Source organism: Xyrauchen texanus, chromosome 21 (genome assembly GCF_025860055.1).
Source record: "Xyrauchen texanus isolate HMW12.3.18 chromosome 21, RBS_HiC_50CHRs, whole genome shotgun sequence".
In the NCBI taxonomy this organism is placed as follows: Eukaryota; Metazoa; Chordata; class Actinopteri; order Cypriniformes; family Catostomidae; genus Xyrauchen; species Xyrauchen texanus.
The window spans coordinates 24,915,990-24,935,039 of NC_068296.1; the positions used below are offsets into that span (position 1 = coordinate 24,915,990).

The 19,050-nt window shown below is 39.5% G+C and overlaps 1 protein-coding gene across 1 annotated transcript in view; it reads left to right on the plus strand.

Moving 5' to 3' along the window:
• The window catches only part of LOC127661433 (zinc finger protein ZFPM1-like), a 111,873-nt gene extending 97,015 nt beyond the window's left edge, over positions 1-14,858 (plus strand). Inside the window, exons 5-9 of the mRNA XM_052152141.1 lie at positions 6,876-6,978; positions 7,074-7,292; positions 9,114-9,344; positions 9,485-9,712; positions 10,362-14,858. Coding sequence (XP_052008101.1) covers positions 6,876-6,978; positions 7,074-7,292; positions 9,114-9,344; positions 9,485-9,712; positions 10,362-12,745 — 3,165 coding nt within the window. The 3' untranslated portion in view covers positions 12,746-14,858. The remainder of the gene's footprint in view (positions 1-6,875; positions 6,979-7,073; positions 7,293-9,113; positions 9,345-9,484; positions 9,713-10,361) is intronic.
• Positions 14,859-19,050: the final 4,192 nt, after the last annotated feature.

The window sequence follows — 19,050 nt, forward strand, 5'->3', positions numbered from 1 at the left end:
TAAATCCACTTCTGAAGTGTCCGTCTCTCAGCATAGCCTAGCCACGCGATACAACAAACTCCACGAGGAGTCGTGACCTCTAGAAGGCACTATTATACAGTAGAACCAAGAAGTTCCAACTGTAGAACCCTCCAGTGCATGTCACAGAGGAATAAAACAAACAAATAGATTTAAAAAAAATAGCAAATCAGCACAGATTAATCGTAAAAACGCAATAAACCGATATATGGGTTCGACCTCTTTAGTGCATATGTAGCTGTGTGGTTAACATCTGTTTTCCATGCATACTTGGACTTGCAGGGTTTAGAGAAAGACAGAGTGAGAGAAAAAGTGGGGAGAGGAAACCTTCCTCTATCTCTGAGCATGATCGCTGGTAGATCAGGAGCACGCTTTCCTAGAGTGCCTCATTTTCAAATCTCTTATCTCACACATTTTAAGTATCACAGTTTTTCCGTTTTTACATGTCATTTGCATGCCGCTCATCTCACCTGAAAGCTGTTTTCTTGGAGGGATGTGAATGCAAAGATGTGCTGCTCTTTTTGTGTGTGTGTGTGTGTGTGTGTGTGTGTGTGTGTGTGTGTGTGTGTGTGTGTGTGTGTGTGTGTGTGTGTGTGTGTGAGTGTGTGAGAGTGTGTGAGAGTGTGTGAGAGTGTGTGAGAGTGTGTGTGTGAGTGCATCAATGGGTTCATGCATATAAGTTACAGCAGTGATAACAAGTCAGCGGGTTGTCTGAACGACTAGTCAACCACTTTGTCTTAAATGGCTAGTTAATCCAAAAATGAAAATCCTATTGTTATTTACTCAACCTCGCTTTGTTCCAAACCTATTTGACTTTCTCTCTTCCTTGGAACACAGAAGGAAATGTTAGGCAGAATGTTAGGGACTGACAGCCTCAGTCACTATTCGCTTTCATTGTATGAAAAAAAGATGCAATGAAAGTGGATAGTGACGAAGTCTTTCATTTCCTAACATTTTGCTTAACAATGAGGGTGACTAAATTATGATTTTTTTGGGTTGAACTATCCTTTTGAGGAAGCCCTGTATAATTAGAATGATGTTTATTATGTTTGATCAGACATGTTTCTTATTGGCCATTCATACAAGTCACATTCTTGCATTCAATACTGCTGGATGGAGCGCAACAGAATGGAATAAAACAAAGGGTGTCTCGAGACATGTTTTCAAAATACTGTATAAATAGATTTAACTTAAAAATTGCAACATTTGTGCAAGATGCTGAAAACAATTGTTTGTTTGGAACAACAGCCAAAGACATTTGTCCACATGTATCCGACATCTGGCTAAATATCTATAATATTTTATTTCACGAAACAATATTTCCTTGCAATAACCGAGATCTTCAGCTTATGCATAAAATAGGGAACATTGCTCACAATCATAACATTAGTACAATTTGAAATCAAGACAGTAATTCTCATGAAATGTATTCTTGAATGTGATGAATTTGTTACACATGCAATGTTTTAATGGCTGTATTCATTTAGAAACCCAACTTCTCTGAGTGTTTATTTGGCAGTCTGGAGCACAACACACTGTCAGCACTCTAAAACCTTCTTAGAAAAAGTTGCATCTCTAAATGAACCCCCTTTAAAGCACCCACTATCTGCTAAATATCTTAAAGCTAAAACAAACATTTCTGAAGAAGAAAAACAAGAAACTCTTGGGACTCTTAAACTAATTGACTAAACTAATTGTCTTATCCACCATCCTGACCTATGTCTTGTATAAATACACATACATGAATGTAGGTGCCACCAGTTCTATAAGTGAATGGGGCCTGAAAAAAAAGAACAATTGAGAAACAGAGAAGGGAAAAAGGGAATGTGTGTGTGTGAGAGAGAGGCGGATGAGAGAAGGTTTCTGATTGTTATCGCAATTCCTTTTCTTCTTTGTATTTTTAGAGGATTCACACACTGACCTCTTTGTTTGGGACAGTATGAACCCCTTTTCCACCCCCACTTTTGGGAAAGAAACCATTTCCTGTGGTAAGGAGATAGAGAGGGGGGCAGACACATGGATCAGATTGGGAGAAGTGGATGGAAAAGTGAGAAAGGGATGTGCGGAGAGATATGGAGAGGAATAGATAGCAAGATGGAGACAAAGTGTGTGGTGGAGCATGAAAAGAGGGATATGGACAGATGAGGAGAGGGATAAAGGATGAGATAGAGAAACAGGAATAGAAGAAGATAACGGTGGAGTAAAACGCAGAAAGATGAGAAAGAGAGGGAGAGAGGTTGAGTACTGAAGGAACATAGAGAGGGGCGCCTCACTTTCCAAAGGGTTTTTTATGATCCATGGTGTCGGTACATGCTAGGTTGAGCCATTGGTTGAACTCACACCAGGGCTGGTCGGGATGCTCAAACATAAAGGAAAATGTTGTGAAAGCGCCACAGAGCCTCAGTGTTTACACTTTTAGGCAAAATCAACCTAAAAATATCTTGCTTATACGGGGTGGGTGGTATTACTAAAATCTTATCACAGAATGAGTTATTTATATTGCAGGATCTGCATAAATATTACAATATAGTTATTTTTGCTGGAAAATTAGTTGTTCTCTAGCTAGCATTAGCATTGCTCTTCTTCGTGTACTTTTAAGTATGATACAACAGTGTAATTATACACTGTACTGCCATTTTTCGATGTGGTTAAGCATGATCATCTCTGCTGTCCCCGCCAGCTTTGGAATATCATTCGCATCTGGAAAATGTCGGAGTTTGAGGTAATTTCTAAAGTTATTTATTGCTACTATAATATAATTGCTTTGCCTAAAAACTAAGGATGCACCGATCCGATACCTGGATCGGCTTTTAGACAGATCGGGTATCGGTCCAACGAGCCCGATCCACATCCAAAACTGTGTGTTAGTCATGTTCGTTAATATCAAGCTCCAAAAATGGCATAAAAGTACCATAAAATCACAATTGAAGTAGTTCATATGACTCATGCATTTTATTCAAAGCCACTTGAAGACATGTGATAGCTCTGTGAATCACAAAAGGCTGTGAAGTTGCCTACAAACAGACACATACAGGACTTCCTGGAGAGTTTATAATGTCAAAATTAAAGTGTGAAGGTTTAAAATGTGCACGATTTTAATATACTACAATTTATAATTAAAATTAAAATTAAAAGTCAATAATAATAATATTAATAACAAATTATTATTATTATTATTATTGTCGTCATTAGTATTTTTTACAATTTATAACAATATTTAAGTTGAATGGGTTCTAAAAAAATAACTTTGTGAATGAAAAGTGGACTGATGTCTTACAACTAAATTGAACAAATAGAGATCTGAATCCTTTAAAGTCCAGATGCAAGTTGAAACAGGGAAAAAAGTGAAAAAATAAATAAATAAAACACTGGTTACTTTTCTACTGAAGAATTGACGACTGGAATTACTGTTCATTTTGCTGCTACATTATCCAGTGTACTAGTTAATAATTGTGGCAGGGCGGAGAGCCTTAATCAGGCTAATTATGCACTTGAGAGGGATAAGAGCGACCGGAGATGGCAGTGCAACACACAGAGAGACAGACAGACAGAGAGAGAGAGAGAGATTTACGGGCAGCTGCCCGACACATGTGTGTTTGTCTTTTTGGTTCAGTTTATTATTAAACTATTATTTATATTCTCAAGCATTGTTCTCACATACTCCTTTCCATTAATCCCTTTACACTGGTGCGAAAGCCAGGAAGGAGGAGGGATGCGCCGTAGTATAGCCCTGCCACAATAATAGTGTTTCTTAATAAGATATACATTTATATTGAAATAATGTGTAGTTCGAGGTTTGTGTTTCTTTACATATTAAAGAGTTCTCTCAATTAGTTACACACAATAATGTAAAGATATTCTTAACTGATTATGCAAAAATACAACACTGGTATCGGCTTGGGATCGGCATCGGCCGATACCGATATCGGAATCGCATAGGAAGAGAAAAAGTGGTATCGGTGCATCCCTACTTAAAAAAAAAACGTCAGAATTCAAGCGAACATACTTCTACATTTAAGGACATACTGTTATTGTCCCTCATGTCAATAATCTTTGGAGACTGTCTACATTTCACATTATTTCTAAAGACAGTTATTAGTGTAAAATAAACCTCAATTATCTAGCGATACAGAATGTTATGGTAAAGGAAAGACGTTTTTGATGATCAAATTTAGCATGACCATGAACACAGTATTTGAAGAACTCCTTTTGTTTCCAAGCAAACCAACATCAGGGTTTACTCAAAAACCACAGCAATTGCTGTGCCAAGCTACTAAACGCATAAAGATGTATGTCATTTCAAGAAGAATTTCTTTCAGGTTTCTCCACCTCGGCTGAAGGAGTAAGGTGATGTGAGAAACGAGAACTTAAATCGGCCAATAATCATTTGCATTCAACTTTTATCAGTGTGAGACAAGGGTGTTTTTATGAATGATAAAAGCATGAGTGGCACGCACTCTAAGCTTGTGGGAATGTGTTTAAGGTGTTGTGGCATGACAGTTGTGCACAAGTGTGTGTTTGTTGGCCTCTGACTTAGAAAGGTGCATCTCCACTGGCGTGCGCACGCGTGCGCACACGTGTGTGTATGGGGGGGGGGCTGGTTAATATCAGACCAAATAATTAGATTCGCTATCAGGGCGGCGGCAGCAGTGCGGGGATCAGGCAGATTAAAGCACGCCTGTCGTCATTAATATTCATGAGGGAGCAGGGCTCGGACAAGAGGGCTTAGACTTCCTCAAAGCTCAGCACTTGGTAGGGCTTAAAGCAGTGCACTCAAAGTTCCCCAGTTCCCTATGTTTGAGGGAGTGGGGGGTATATTCATCCACAAAGCGGTTGAAAGGTTTTGTTTTTTTTAGCCATCCACATTAGACTAGTATATGTCACCTGCAATTTTAAGCCGTATACAACTTTGTCTTTAATAGTGAAGATCATTCCGCCTTTTTTATGGTTGTGCACGGAAGGAGGGCAGTTTCATCCCCACTCTAGAGAGTATCATCCAGGTCATAACCACCACAGAAATACCCCTGTTAGTCGTCATTACATGTTGTTCGTCATTATGTGAGATACCTGGTCACATGCCGACTTTAAGGTGTCTTCCTTTTAGCAATATGAGATATGGACCCGCTCTAACTCTCTTGATTGCTATGAACTGGTTCTTGTTCACTATTCACAGTGTACATCTTCACTTACTCTTAGTGTGCATCTGTGCGTGCGTGCGTGTGTGTGTGTGTGTGTGTGTGTGTGTGTTTAATTAGAGAGCGTGTTTGTCTGGAAGTGTTTTGTCAAAGGCGAGGGCTGACCACACTGCCCTCTCCTTTTGTGAAGCGTAAAGTCGAGTCGTGTTAAATGAGTCTGAAACAAATTAGCAGAAGCACGCAGCACTTATGCCACAGACGGCTCCAGCATTGGGTTTCAAATTAAAACAAAAGGAGCCCTATCTCCTTATCAGCACTAGTTCCCCATGAAATACAATACAGACCGTATCTTCAGGCAAGAACAGACAGAATTAGAAAGAAACCCTTCAGCTGTCCTCTGCTGCCCATCTCTTCCCCTCATCCTCACGACTGGCGGCTTTTGATCCTCCGTTACACTGTTGAACTAATGTCTTTTCTTTTTCTCCTGTCTTTAAAGTTGATTTGGTAGCATGTCGATATATAAGGACTAGTCTCCCCGAAGGCAAGTCTTTAACTTAGTGGAGTGGAGTGAATGTAGCCATGTGAAGCTTTTCTTAAATAGGAGGCTATTAATGGACTGGCCCTGCAGAAATGCTGCCATCAAGTGGAAAGATCAGTCTCACTTGAATATTGCATGCACAATCTGCTCTGTGACAAGATGTTAGTGCATTATTGGGAATTTCAGCCTGAATCGGAGAGATTATATGCATCCTGTATTCCGTGATCGCTATGTAATGCCTTTTTAAAGTTGGATAGGGATCGAGTCGATTAACTGTTTTAAAGTTTTTAACATTATGGCGTTTTATCAAGAAGAATAAAATGTGCTGTTGGAAAAGCTTGGTTTCTCATTAAATCTATAAATGTATACGTGCTTGTGATTACAGCGTAAAAGGCTCCAGGTGTGTTTATTGTGTTACCGGCACACAATCACACCTATGCATACTCTAATTACTTTACAACACACTGTTTATTAAAAAGACATATCATATAACCTCATTGTATCCCCTTTCTAACTGCTACTGTGCTATCCCTTGGGCGGTTTTCCATTTGTTTTTCTTCTCAATTTTTTGTTGTTAAATTCCTCTGTCTACACTCCTATGGTTAGATATCTCTGTGATCCTAGGGGCACCTTCCCCATGGCTTTGTGTTTTTGGACCAACTCTGTATAGATGACAACCTTAAAAACTACTCCCTTCCTCAATGTATTTTATAGACCCACCAGCAGTTATAGTTTAGGTTGTACAGTACAATATTGAAATGTAAGCGGCAGAAGTTGCTGAATTTTAATTGCTTATTATCGAGAAAGCATTAAAAGTGCATAGTAGCACTAAAAGTGCATTATTAAGCCTGTTAATGTGCTTTTGTATTTCTGTGAACATAACATTTCTTAAGACTCAGTCACTGTGGTTTTAGGAAACTGCAGAAGTCTATTCAGCGGTGATGGGTGTGATTTGAGAACAGTTAAAAATAAATAAATTGTTGTGGTAAATGGACAGCTGAAAAAAGGACATCAGAGAAAAACGTGCATGGAAAATAGTTTATTCTTCATGGCACTATTCTGTGCAATGCATTACTACATGTAGACGATTTTAACAAGTTAAGTGTAACTAGTAAGCGGAGTGAGAATGTTTGTTGCAATGTTTTTAATAGGTGTGTGTGTGTGTGTGTGTGTGTGTGTTTTAGAGCCCCCTAATGTCTCTTGAATGTGAAGAAGCAGACTGCTGGCTCACAAAGGTTCCTGTGACTTCTTGTGCCACAGACTCAAACTGCACCATCTACAGTCAAGGTATCAAAACACCACTACATGTGTACCTCTCAGATTTTCTAAGCTGTCTTTGAACTGTGAAATGCAGAGTCTAACAATGGCTATTTATTTTACAGGAGCAGCGTTATTCTGTAAGCTCAAACAGGAGTTGTCTGTTGGAGATTCACTTCTGGCAACACTGTCCTCCTCCACCATGGATCAGTCGATGGAGACTCAGATCCCCAGTGTGCTTGTGAAGGAGGAGCCTGCATACACCGCTGCTCTGCACTCCGAGATCCAGCTCCTCCCACAACAGGCTGGCATGGCTGCCATCTTAGCAACTGCTGTCGTTAATAGTGAGTCACAGCTTTCTGAAAAACACCACATGTCTTTGTATGTGGGACCATGTTTATGCATATTGTGTGCTATATATATCATGCAACATATTGAGTAATAGAGTAAAATGAATGGTTAAAATTATTTCTCAAAAGGAGTTTCAAAATGATTCCCATCGTCGAAAAAAGGAACAAAAAGTGCCATGGCACAACACATGCACCATGCACCATGGTAGAACTATATTATTCCAAGTGCCTGTGTATACCATAGTATGTGAGAAGGGTAATCATTCAGTACCATAGTATGTAGCAAAGTACCATAGTATTACCATCTAATGGTAGTGTCCACTACCACCAAAATAATTTTTGGCCCTCTCAGAATGATCAATTGATATGTATGTTTCTTAGAGGTCAATTGTGTAATTTCTGTACCAATAGGGGCAAATAAATTAAAAAATGTGATGGTTTTCAAACTGGTTTTCTGAACAAGCCCTCTGTCACCCATAGGTTAGACAAACAGATTCAGATGAGCCAGTGTTATTATGTTGGGAGGGTGGCCATATTCAGATTTAACATTGTCATTGCATAGTTAATATGTGACAAATTTAAGCCAAAATGTAGGATAGGTAGTTTTAGGGTGTTTAAAATCGATAGAAGTGACCCATGGTTAGAACACAATGGATGTGATTGCCCATGATGTTTCCCATCAAGCTGCTTGTCATTTGAGCCCAGCCAGCAGTAGGTGGCAGTGTTGTGTCAGTTCAGACAGCAGTCTGAAGTTAATTGGCTGGTTTAGAGCAGCTTTCTCTTTCCCTCTCTTTGCTATATCAGCTAAACTGTATGAAGAGTGGGAATGGACAGACATACCATGATGAACACATGAATAATCACTGTAAATAAGGCTAAAGGGTAAAACATGACCAACACAACTCAGCAGTAGCTGTGCTGTGCGGAGATGGATAATTGGAAAGCAGCAGTCATTATCAAATAGACCCTGTTCAACATGTGCCCTAACACCAGATCGGCCCGATTACACACACACCTCACAAACTCACTGTGCCCGTTGCCTTGGAGATGATGGAACAATTCTGATTGCCTTTTCTGATTTATAATTGTGTGAGTGTGTTTAAATCTATATTAAAAGCATAAATAGTGTAAATATACATAATTCCACCTATGATTAAATACATGAAATACATTAGTTATACATGAATATTATATGGGATAAACAGTATATCAGAAAGACATTGTTATTGGTTATGCAAGCCATATTGTCAATTTTAGGCAAATGATTAGAAAAGTTATACTTTTCTAACTGACTCAATTTTGGACATGAAAAATGAGAAACAAGATTATGCAGCTTATGATAAAGCATGCTTTAATTAAATGGGGGCAACAGCAATATGATAAAAGACACCAATGTTCAGTAAACAGATTTATTATTATTAATAATCGGAATAAACAATTCTTCTGCCAAGTAATATACAGAACTTAATTATCCTGTCTGTAAGAGTTGTGGTTGCCTGGTAACATAGTAACTTGGCACATTAATATAGCATGTGGTCACAGGTGCTTGGTTGTGGTCATTACAATAGCTTCGAAGGCAGCTCGTAGAATTAGAATTTAGATTTGGTATTATCTGTTTCGTAATACCTGTTTTGGCCTTTGTACACTGCAAAGCTTCATTGTTTACCACCATGCACAAAGAACACACAGCACCAAGAAATAGTTCCTTCACCATTAGTGGGTATCTGCCTTAATTTTTTTTTTTATCTTGAAAGATAATTAGTTACCATTGTTGCTTTGGTTCTAACTGGCCATATTTTGTGTGTGTATTTGCAGAAGACATTTTCCCATGCAAAGACTGTGGGATCTGGTACAGAAGTGAGCGAAATCTCCAAGCCCATCTTATGTACTACTGTGCAAGCCGACAGAAGCAGCAGACCCCAGCCTCTCCTCCACAGGACAAGCCCAAAGACTTGTACCCAAACGAGAGGCTCTGTCCCTTCCCACATTGCAGCAAAAGCTGCCCCAGTGCAAGCTCTCTGGAGATCCACATGAGAACACATAGTGGTGAGAATTTTCCCTGAAAGTTTCTCTTTACATTCAATCATCAAGAATGCTCCATTTGTTTTAACAACATTTTAATGACATGCAATGTAATGTATTTTATGTAAGTAATAGTTTATCTTATATGTGTGTCTATATTCCAGGAGAGCGTCCATTTGTGTGTTTGATTTGCCTGTCAGCTTTCACCACCAAGGCAAACTGTGAGCGACATTTAAAAGTGCACACAGACTCACTCAATGGTGTGTGTCATGGCTGTGGATTCATCTCCACAACAAAAGACATCCTGTACAGCCACCTGGTCACCAGCCACATGGTTTGCCAACCTGGCTCTCGCAGTGAAGTGTACTCACCCAAACTTGCTCTGGCTACAGGTAACAGCTTGGCTATCCAAGCTTTGCAGATCACAAACAAATACAGATCAAACTTTACTTAGTGTAGATTAGTCTCAAAGCTGTTTAAATATTTAATACTTTAGTACTTTATTTCGTTTTTCAATGCTGAGCTAACTGTTTATAAACATGAATAGGTCTTTTCTCTCCAATGTAATATTCTCATATACATATATGATGCTGAAAACACAGAGACTTAAATATTGGCATGTCCCTTTCAAGGATAACTCATTTTTAGCTTTATTGACAAAACCAATCAGTTCTGAAGAAGAAAATCTTCACAAAAAAAAGGGAAAACCACCACATGGAATTGGTGTAACAAGAAAAACATTTAGCTACATCTGCTAATAGATATGGATTGTTCAAAATGTTAATATCTCATATACATATACTCATATGTATGATAATAACTTGGATACTCAGACTTTTCTGCATAACTCTGTCTCTGAAATGTCTTTTAAATACAGTATATCATAAATTACTTTATATATATATATATATATATATATATATATATATATATATATATATATATATATATATATATATTTAGTGTAGACTGACATATTTTTATTTGAGGGACTTAAGTGAGTCATCCAAAATGTAAATGTATGTCTTCTCCTTGTGACAGGCTTGAGTCCAGGAGACTCTGGCATTGTTCTGAAATGTCAGGTGTGTGGCTACTCTGCAGATACATCTGCCCTACTCCAGCAGCATGTCCACACACACCTGCAAGTGAGGGTACCAGCAGAGAGGAGCCCTACACCTCGACAGAGCAGTCCTTCATCCACAGAGCTCCCGGAAATGGAAGACAGAGAGCCTGCTGCCTGTGTGCCCAGACCTGACTCTTCCAGTCCTGGTGCCAATGGCAGCTCAGCCACCTCTCATGGCTGCAGTCCCCCTACCCCACTAAACATCAAAGAGGAGCCATGCTCAGACTATGAAAATGACTCCAAGGAAGTTAAAAGTGTGTGTAGCCCTCAAGGAAATGCAGTGGAGGCAAGCTCATCACAGTCCACTTCACCTAAAAGCCCATTGGCGGTGGCAGTTAAGGCAGAGCCGACCAGTCCCACCCCAGGTTCCAGCCCTGTACACCCAGGAACAGGGGGTTCGGTTCTTCCTGGAGGTGCTTTGTTCTTGCCGCAGTACATGTTCAATTCTGAGGCAGCCATAATGCCGCAAGCATCTGAAATCCTAGCTAAGATGTCGGAGATGGTTCACACTAGGCTTAAACAGGGACAGGGACCAGCAGCTGGACAGCAGGGCTTCTACCCGCCTGGTTCGCCTGCCAGTGTTCCCAAGGGAGCATCTTGCTTAGAATGTGACATTACCTTCAATAACATCAACAACTTCTATGTTCATAAAAGGCTTTACTGCTCTAGCAGGCATCAGCAAGGCGAGGCAGTAGGCCTGTTGAAGGAAGGGGCAACTGCTGCAGCTGCACCCCCCGTTGCCAATGCTGCTTCGCCAAAAGTCAGGCCAGTAAGCCGTGCAGCCTCTGCCTCTCCTAACTATTCCGATCCCGCAACAGGAAGCACAGCCTTAGAGCCCAAGTTAGTGGAAGTAAAAAGTGAGGATCCAGGGCTGAAGGATACCACTTGCTCCTCTTCCTCAGAGGGCGAGGGGGCTGGGGGAGGACAAGCCAGTGAGGGTAGCCAGAGTCCTAGTGGTTCTGCTGAAGAAACAGATGATGATCCCACTCGTACCTTCTGCCAGGCCTGCAACATCCGCTTCAGCCGTCACGATAACTACATTGTGCACAAGCAGTTCTACTGTGCTTCGAGACATGACCCCACAAACCAGCGCCCTCATTCTGGCAAGGCCACCTTCTTGCCCCAACCTATCCGCACTCGCAAGCGCAAGAAAATGTATGAGATCCACATGGCTCAAAGTGAGGCTCTTGCTAATGCTACCGCTTTAACATCAGCAACAAGTCAGGGTGTGAAGCAGGAGGGCACTGGTGGCCTTTCCGTTCCTTCGCTGTCCCAGGTGTCCACTCAAACACATGGCACCAGTCCTGAAGGCGATGGCCCCATTGACTTAAGCAAAAAACCACGACTGAGAGAGAACCAGAGAGGAAGCAGCATTGCCGCTCTGCCCCTCACCGACTACCACAAGTGCACTGCCTGCAGCATTAGCTTCAACAGCATTGAGAACTACTTGGCCCACAAGACATACTACTGCCCTGCAACTACCCTGCAGCCCCATACGCTGGAACATCTGAACCGGCTGAAGAGACCTGCATCCACTTCCCCCAAGAACCGAGCCACTGACCTGCACCCTGATACAAAGGGGCTTCAGACTGGTAAAACTGCAGCAGTTGTACACTCTTCTGCCTTACCAGGCCCAGAGTCAAACCCTCCAAACTCTGCACTTGGAGCAAAGACCCCAAGCACCTCCCCAGTGGTGTGTCCCTACTGTCCTCCCAATAGACTGCTTACTTGTGGTCTGATGGAGCATTTCAAAACATTTCATGGTCTCGTGCTCGCACTAAAGCAACATCCTGAGACACAGTCAGCTGGAGTCAGTCCCAGTCCTAGCCTTAGCCCACGTGATGGAGCCTCACTCACCCCTCCTAAACCGAGCCCCTATCCACGTAGGGACACTGTCAATGGCCAGAGTATCAAGTTGGAAGCAACCTCTCCATCCTCACCTGTGCTCAATGGAAGCCCACTAGAACCCCAGTCTGTAGGGACTGGTTCTCCAAAAACTGCACCCCCTGCCATCTCCCCCACAGGAGTCTCTCTAACTGTGTCACCTGTGCCTGAAGCAGTAAGAGAGGTGCGGCAGATAGGCCACACCCCCATGCCATTACCCCTCCCTGAAAAAGTGGCCCTTGCTCTAAGCCATGCCCACCCAGCTCCAGCCATGCCCAAAACTCCCCTCGCCTCTCCTTTGCAGAATGGGAACATGCGCTATTGCCGACTGTGCAACATAAAATTTAGCAGCCTCTCCACCTTCATTGCACACAAAAAATACTACTGTTCCTCCCACAGTGCTGAACATGTCAAGTGAACCCTTTACCTAATAAATTCTGCCATATCTCTCATGCATAGATGTGCTAACCACGGCACTGCCCGACCTGATCTGGACAGAGTATGTTAGCGGGACTGTTACTAGCCAGACACAGAGGGTCTCCATGGCGACCCCATTGTTTCTGGTGTTGTTACTATGGTAACTTATTACATGTTATGGGTCAAGTTTTTATTACACTAAGAGATGAGACTACCTGCACATACAATGTGCCCAACTGACCTATTCCCATATCCCTGCAAAGTTGTCCTTTCACCACTGAGTTTTACAATGCATATGATGGAACCTAATTATTTAGCATTTTTCCTTTAATTAGCTTTAAAAATGCTGTTTAAATCACACCTATGTGTTTGACGTTTAATCATCAATGGGATTGTATATTGGTAAAAGTTTGTTCACCTGAGATATTCTGTTTTAAATCACTGATTTGGGGTACAAACGCAGAGATCGCTGTAAACCTGACCTGTGTAACCTGAATTTTTGTTTTTTGTTTTTTGTTAATACACTGACTAAAAAGGAAGCAAGAGTAAAAAGAAAAAAAACCAGTTGAAAAATGGTATCACCAGGTTACCAGTTCAAGATAAAAGATTTAAAATGATAAATCTTTGAAGCTATTTATCATTTGAGTCCTCATGCCTTTCATGTCTAAGAAAACTACCTAGTGTCTTTATAAAGAATACATTTTATTTAAGTTTTTCATACTGTCAAAAAGAACCATTTCAAACTTAGTGTGATGTATTTTCTTGGTTCTTGAATATGAAAATGTGTCATATGTGACTTATTGCATTGATGATTTGGACATAAATCTATAAGTATAGTTCGGGTAAAAGAAGAGAGCAGGCACTGTCTTATCAGATGGCTCTTTTTAAAGGACTGTCATAGGGCTTTAGGGCCTGGAATGGATTATGAACAGTAAGAAGTTTGTTTCTTTGGTCATCAGCTCACTCAGTCTCTGCTCCTAACACAAAACATTCACTCACTACCACAAATTCTTTGACCTGCTGAAAACGTGCCATCTGTAAGATACTCCACACAAACTTCACAGTCATGGACATGCGTAGGAAGGCATGTTTGTTTGGCTCTTTTTATTTCTCCTTCTTTAAACCTGGAAATGAAGTATAGCATTGAAATGATGATGTATAGCACACTGTTGAGTGATGTTGAATGCCACTAAAGCAGATAATTTAAAACTGACTCATTCATTTGCACTGCTCCTCAAGGTTATACTGGCAACCCAGTGGCCCTCTTGTCCTTCTCTTTCACTTGATTTTTCACTCGCTTTCAATATTGCCTTCTCTGACTCAGTGATGTTTTATTTTCCTCCGTACGTGTTTGTGTTGAAAAGAACAGCGTCATGCAATCTGTCCTCCTTAGCAGGCTACCTTGGCAAAGCCTTAACAAAGACTTTCAGTATATCAATATGTCTGAAACAGCGGGTCACTTACTTCTACAGTACTCCTCACTCTCCCCTGCCTAGTGGACTTTGTACATGTTACCAGTGGAATTTCCTCATTTCCTGTGTTACAAAAAGCCTCAGTCGTCTCTGTGATAAGAACAGGAACACAAAAAACTGTGCAAATGAGAACAGTTTAAAATTCTCTCTGCTGTATTGGGTTTAAAACGGAGCTGCACCCATCGTAAATTCTAACGTTTACAATTGGTTTATCATTTTGCGACTGTCAAAAGTCCAAAAGATCAGTGCTGATACCCCTATTTTGACCTTTCCAGATCTCTTTTCTATTGGTCTGTGTTGTACAAAAAATTCTGAATGTTTTAGATTTAGGAGCTTTTTTGTAATGTATTTATGTTTTTACAGCACTTTTCCTTGTCCAAACCTATCTCCGAAGGACTTACTCATGAACTTAAAGCATTCTAACACAAGTGAAAGTTAATTAAAAACTTTGTGAATAATTAAAAATGTTGATGGAAAAATAATGAATGTCAAACTTTTTTAGTTTTTTTTTCCCCTTCAGCTACAAAACGTTCCACTACACACCTGTCCAAACTATGCATGGGAAATAAAGAGTCCAGAAGGACATTCAAAGTGCAAGAGAACTTGTCGTACTCTTCTATCTCATTGTTTTTAAACTTTAATGCAAAATGCTGTTTTCTTTGAACTTGTACATGGTGTTGTTTTGACATTATTTATTTTTCTAAAATTTCACACATTACATTTGTTTTTATACATATTTTTACTTTTATGCTTGTGTTTAAGAAGCAGAATTAAAGTGATAGTTTGCTCAAAAATGACCATTTCTGTCATGATTTCCTTATTTCCATTTGAAACAGTTTTTGTTTTTCCTTCAGTGGATCAAAAAAGGAGATCTGGTATTCAACAAATGTGTTTGATTTTATACTGTCAAGCTCCAAAATGGACAAAAAAGGCACCATAAATGTAGTCTAGATATGACAGCTATATTCCAAGATTTAAAAAAAAAAGACAGAGCGCAATTTAAGTCATTATTAAATGAAAATCTTGTCTTGCCTTTTTTGTATCTGTTGGTGCTTGACAGTAAAATCTACTTTCATTGCATGGAAAAGAACAGCTTAGACATTCTGCTATATGTCTTTTGTGTATCACTGAAGAAAAAGCATTTTGTTTTTTTAAATACATATTTCATGGGATTGAGTAAAATGATGACAGAATGTTCATTTTTGGGTGAACTGTTCCTTAAATCCCACCTAAAAATTTCTAATAAAATGCTTTATTCACGAAAGAATGTTTGTACATGTTGAGAAGGAAATCTTTAAGACTGATGGAATTTCAGTTGACTTCATCTCACATGAAGCAGAAAGCAGTGCTGTAATTTTATTTTTATAATGACAACCCACAAACAAGCTTACATCAATATTTACATTCAAAGACTTAAGGTTATGTTGTACCAGGTGAATTATGTCCCTTTTTCCCCACACTTTGGTGGTTATTGTGAGTTTCCTCATTCCCTCCTTAATTTATATAGTTATTACTCACGCATCCTTCCAGAGCCAGCTTGCTTTTACAGCACACTTGCTAAGCCTGAGCTGTAATTATCTGAATAAAGCAAAGCTTTCTTGCCTCATGTATCAAGGCTATTCCGGCCCACTCTTTCAAATCACTGTTGGGCACCTGTACCTCTGAATTGTTCTTCATTATGACTTTGTTACCCACTCTATACCCTCAAAACTTGTGTTCTTTTGACATATTTTATTAATTGAAAGCTTCAATTGGGACCAAATAACTACTTTTAGCTGTGGTTGATTTAATAATATTTTAAACTTTTTGGTAAAGTTGTGGGGAGAAATGAATGATGCTTCATAAACTGACAGTTTCACGTCAAAATGAGGTTAGACAATAATATCTTAACTCTTTCTTTAGGATTTGAATAATACAATGGCTTGTGTACTGAGAGAACGTTGGGCAATTGTACCTTGCAGTTTTCATGGTCAGTATGAACAATTTGTAAAGAAAAGGGTTTTGTTGAATGGTATTTAAAATTCATTAGACATTTTAATGGGCATATTATAACAGATTGTAGAGTCAGCTTCTTCATTTGTCATTTCTGCATAATGGCTCAATTCCTATTGGAATTGAGTAACATATTCCTGACTTGCAGAGGCAGGGAGGTCAGAAGACAAAACTGCCATACTATAGCATCAATGGAGCTCACAATAGGATTTTAACTGAAGCTGTCCTTGACTCCTCCTATTCATGGTGCAAAAATGTTTAAATGACTTGCACTTCATCAGGTCCATTCAGTCACATTGACACTTTTTATACAGGATTTAATTTTCAGTCAGTGAAGCCATAATCTAAAGAGAGAACATTTAAAAAAAAATATATAACTTTTTAAAAACGTATTGGTTTTGCACATAAGTGTTATTCTAGAGGTAAAGGTTTTGTTTAGTGTGCAAGAATCCTGCCCTGACAATCCAGATTTTTTTTTTCTCACAAACCAATTAAAATTGCAACTGAACCTGAAACCTTGTATTTTCTTTGTATGGAAAAGAGAAAATTTGACATCTTCCAAGTGAGAAAAGTCACTGGGTTTGAGCAACATGAGGGTGGTTAGATGAAGACTATATATTCAATTGCAAGCAAATGATCTGTGGAAGGTGTAACGACTGGACTAATCAAGTTTAGTCACAAAGGATTTCTGCCACATCGCTTTGGACAAAAAATTGTGTTTTTATTTTTACTTACAATAACCATGCAACTAGTAGTCACCAACACTGAGAAAAAAAACTAAAATCTAGCCCATGGGTTGGCAACCTTTTTGACATGGAGTGCCATTTTTTATTTTCCTGTTCAATGACTGTGCCAATGATCATGATCCTGCATGTGAATTTTCACAGAGCATCTTGTGACAGTGCTTTAATGAAAGAAACCCTGTCCTTTTGTACAAAATGAGTTAACACCGTTAATGTCACAAATTTGCTGATTTGATTACTGATTACAAAATTGTGTGGAATCTGAAATATTTTTTTAGTCATTGTAATCATGTAATCATCCTCATAGGCTGACCGAAGCAAAGTGGGCGACTTTACTCACGAGATTAACCGGAAGTGATTCGCTGCTTGTGATGTGTGAATGGCGTGCACACGCTGCATGAGTCTGTTGGGTATACTGCAGTCTCATCACATTTTAACTTTTTGTTTAAACTCCCATTCAGCTGATGAGGAAGGATTACCTCAAGATGTAGATTGGAATTCAGGTGTGGAATTTATATAAATAAAATAGTCTGCTCCTCTCTCTGTTGCTGCTGTGCCAGTGATTACCCCTCCACGTGCCAGCCATAGGTTGCTGACCCCTGATCTAGCCTATCAGATAGCGACCGAATGAAGAAGCTCATTTTGGTAAGCATACTTACCTTGGCCATTTGTAGTAATGGCTGTGACTTTGAATGAACATACAGTGTTTAAAGAAAGGGTGGTAAACAATGCTTTGAATCAGAGAAAGTGCAAAATAAATTGCTTTTACCTGAGGGTGGCGCCAAAGCAAATAAATGAATTACTGTCTGTGCTGCTCAACTGAGAAGAAAGATGACAAATTTGAACGAAAACTAGTTTATATTAACAGTTATATTTAAATACACTGGGGGCCAAAATTTAGGAATAATGTATAGATTTTGCAAGTTTGGAATAATGTACAGATTTTGCTCTTATGGAAATAAATTGGTACTTTTATTCACCAAAGTGGCATCCAACTGATCACAATGTAGAGTCAGGAGATTAATAACATGAAAAATGACTATTACAATTTGAAAAAATATTCAGAACTTCTTAAACTATTTCAAAGAGTTAAAAAAAAATCCTCCACGTGCAGTAATGACAGCTTTGCAGATCCTTGGCATTCTAGCTGTCAGTTTGTTCAGATGCTCAGGTGACATTTCACCTCACACCTCTAGCACTTGCCATAGATAGTCTTGTCGGACACTTCTCACACACCTTACAGTCTAGCTGATCCCACAAAAGCTAAATGGGGGTTAATACCAACACACGTTTACAATTATCTGATGTCCAATGTCTGTTTCTTTGCCCACTCTAACCTTTTATTTTTGTTTTTCTGTTTCAAAAGTGGCTTTTTCTTTGCAATTCTTCCCATAAGGCCTGCTCTCCTGAGTCTTCTCTTTACTGTTGTACATGAAACTGGTGTTGAGCGGGTAGAATTCAATGAAGCTGTCAGCTGAGGACATGTGAGGCGTCTATTTAGGGACTTTGATGTATATATCCTCTTGTTTAGTTGTACATCTGGCCTTCCACATCTCTTTCTGTCCTTGTTAGAGACAGTTGTCCTTTGTCTTTGAAGACTGCGGTGTACACTTTTGTATTAAATGTTCAGTCTTTGGCAACTTCAAGCATTGTATAGCCTTCATTCCTCAAAACAATGATTAACTGGTGAGTTTCTAGAGAAAGCTGTTCCTTTTTTGCCATTTTGGACTTCATTTAACAAACCAAATAGCTTTCAACTGTGATATAATGGCAAGTGATTTTCTAATACAATTTCCTTCTGAAACAGCAAAATCTGTACATTATTCCAAACTTTTAGCCCCGAGGGTATTTCATAATGTAATTTTTCTTTTCATCTTTCTGTTAGGTGTTCTATTAGTGTGTGTGTGTGCGCACACACATACACTACACAGTTGTGGCAGTATATGTAGATGTATAAAACATCTGCAAATGCCTGTAAAAGGCTGTGCAAGTCATATTTCATATATGATTTTCTAAAGCCTCTACATTATCAACATGATAAATACTTTGCTGAAACCTTGTTTTATACAATGTATTAGATGTCTACTGCCTCCTGGTGA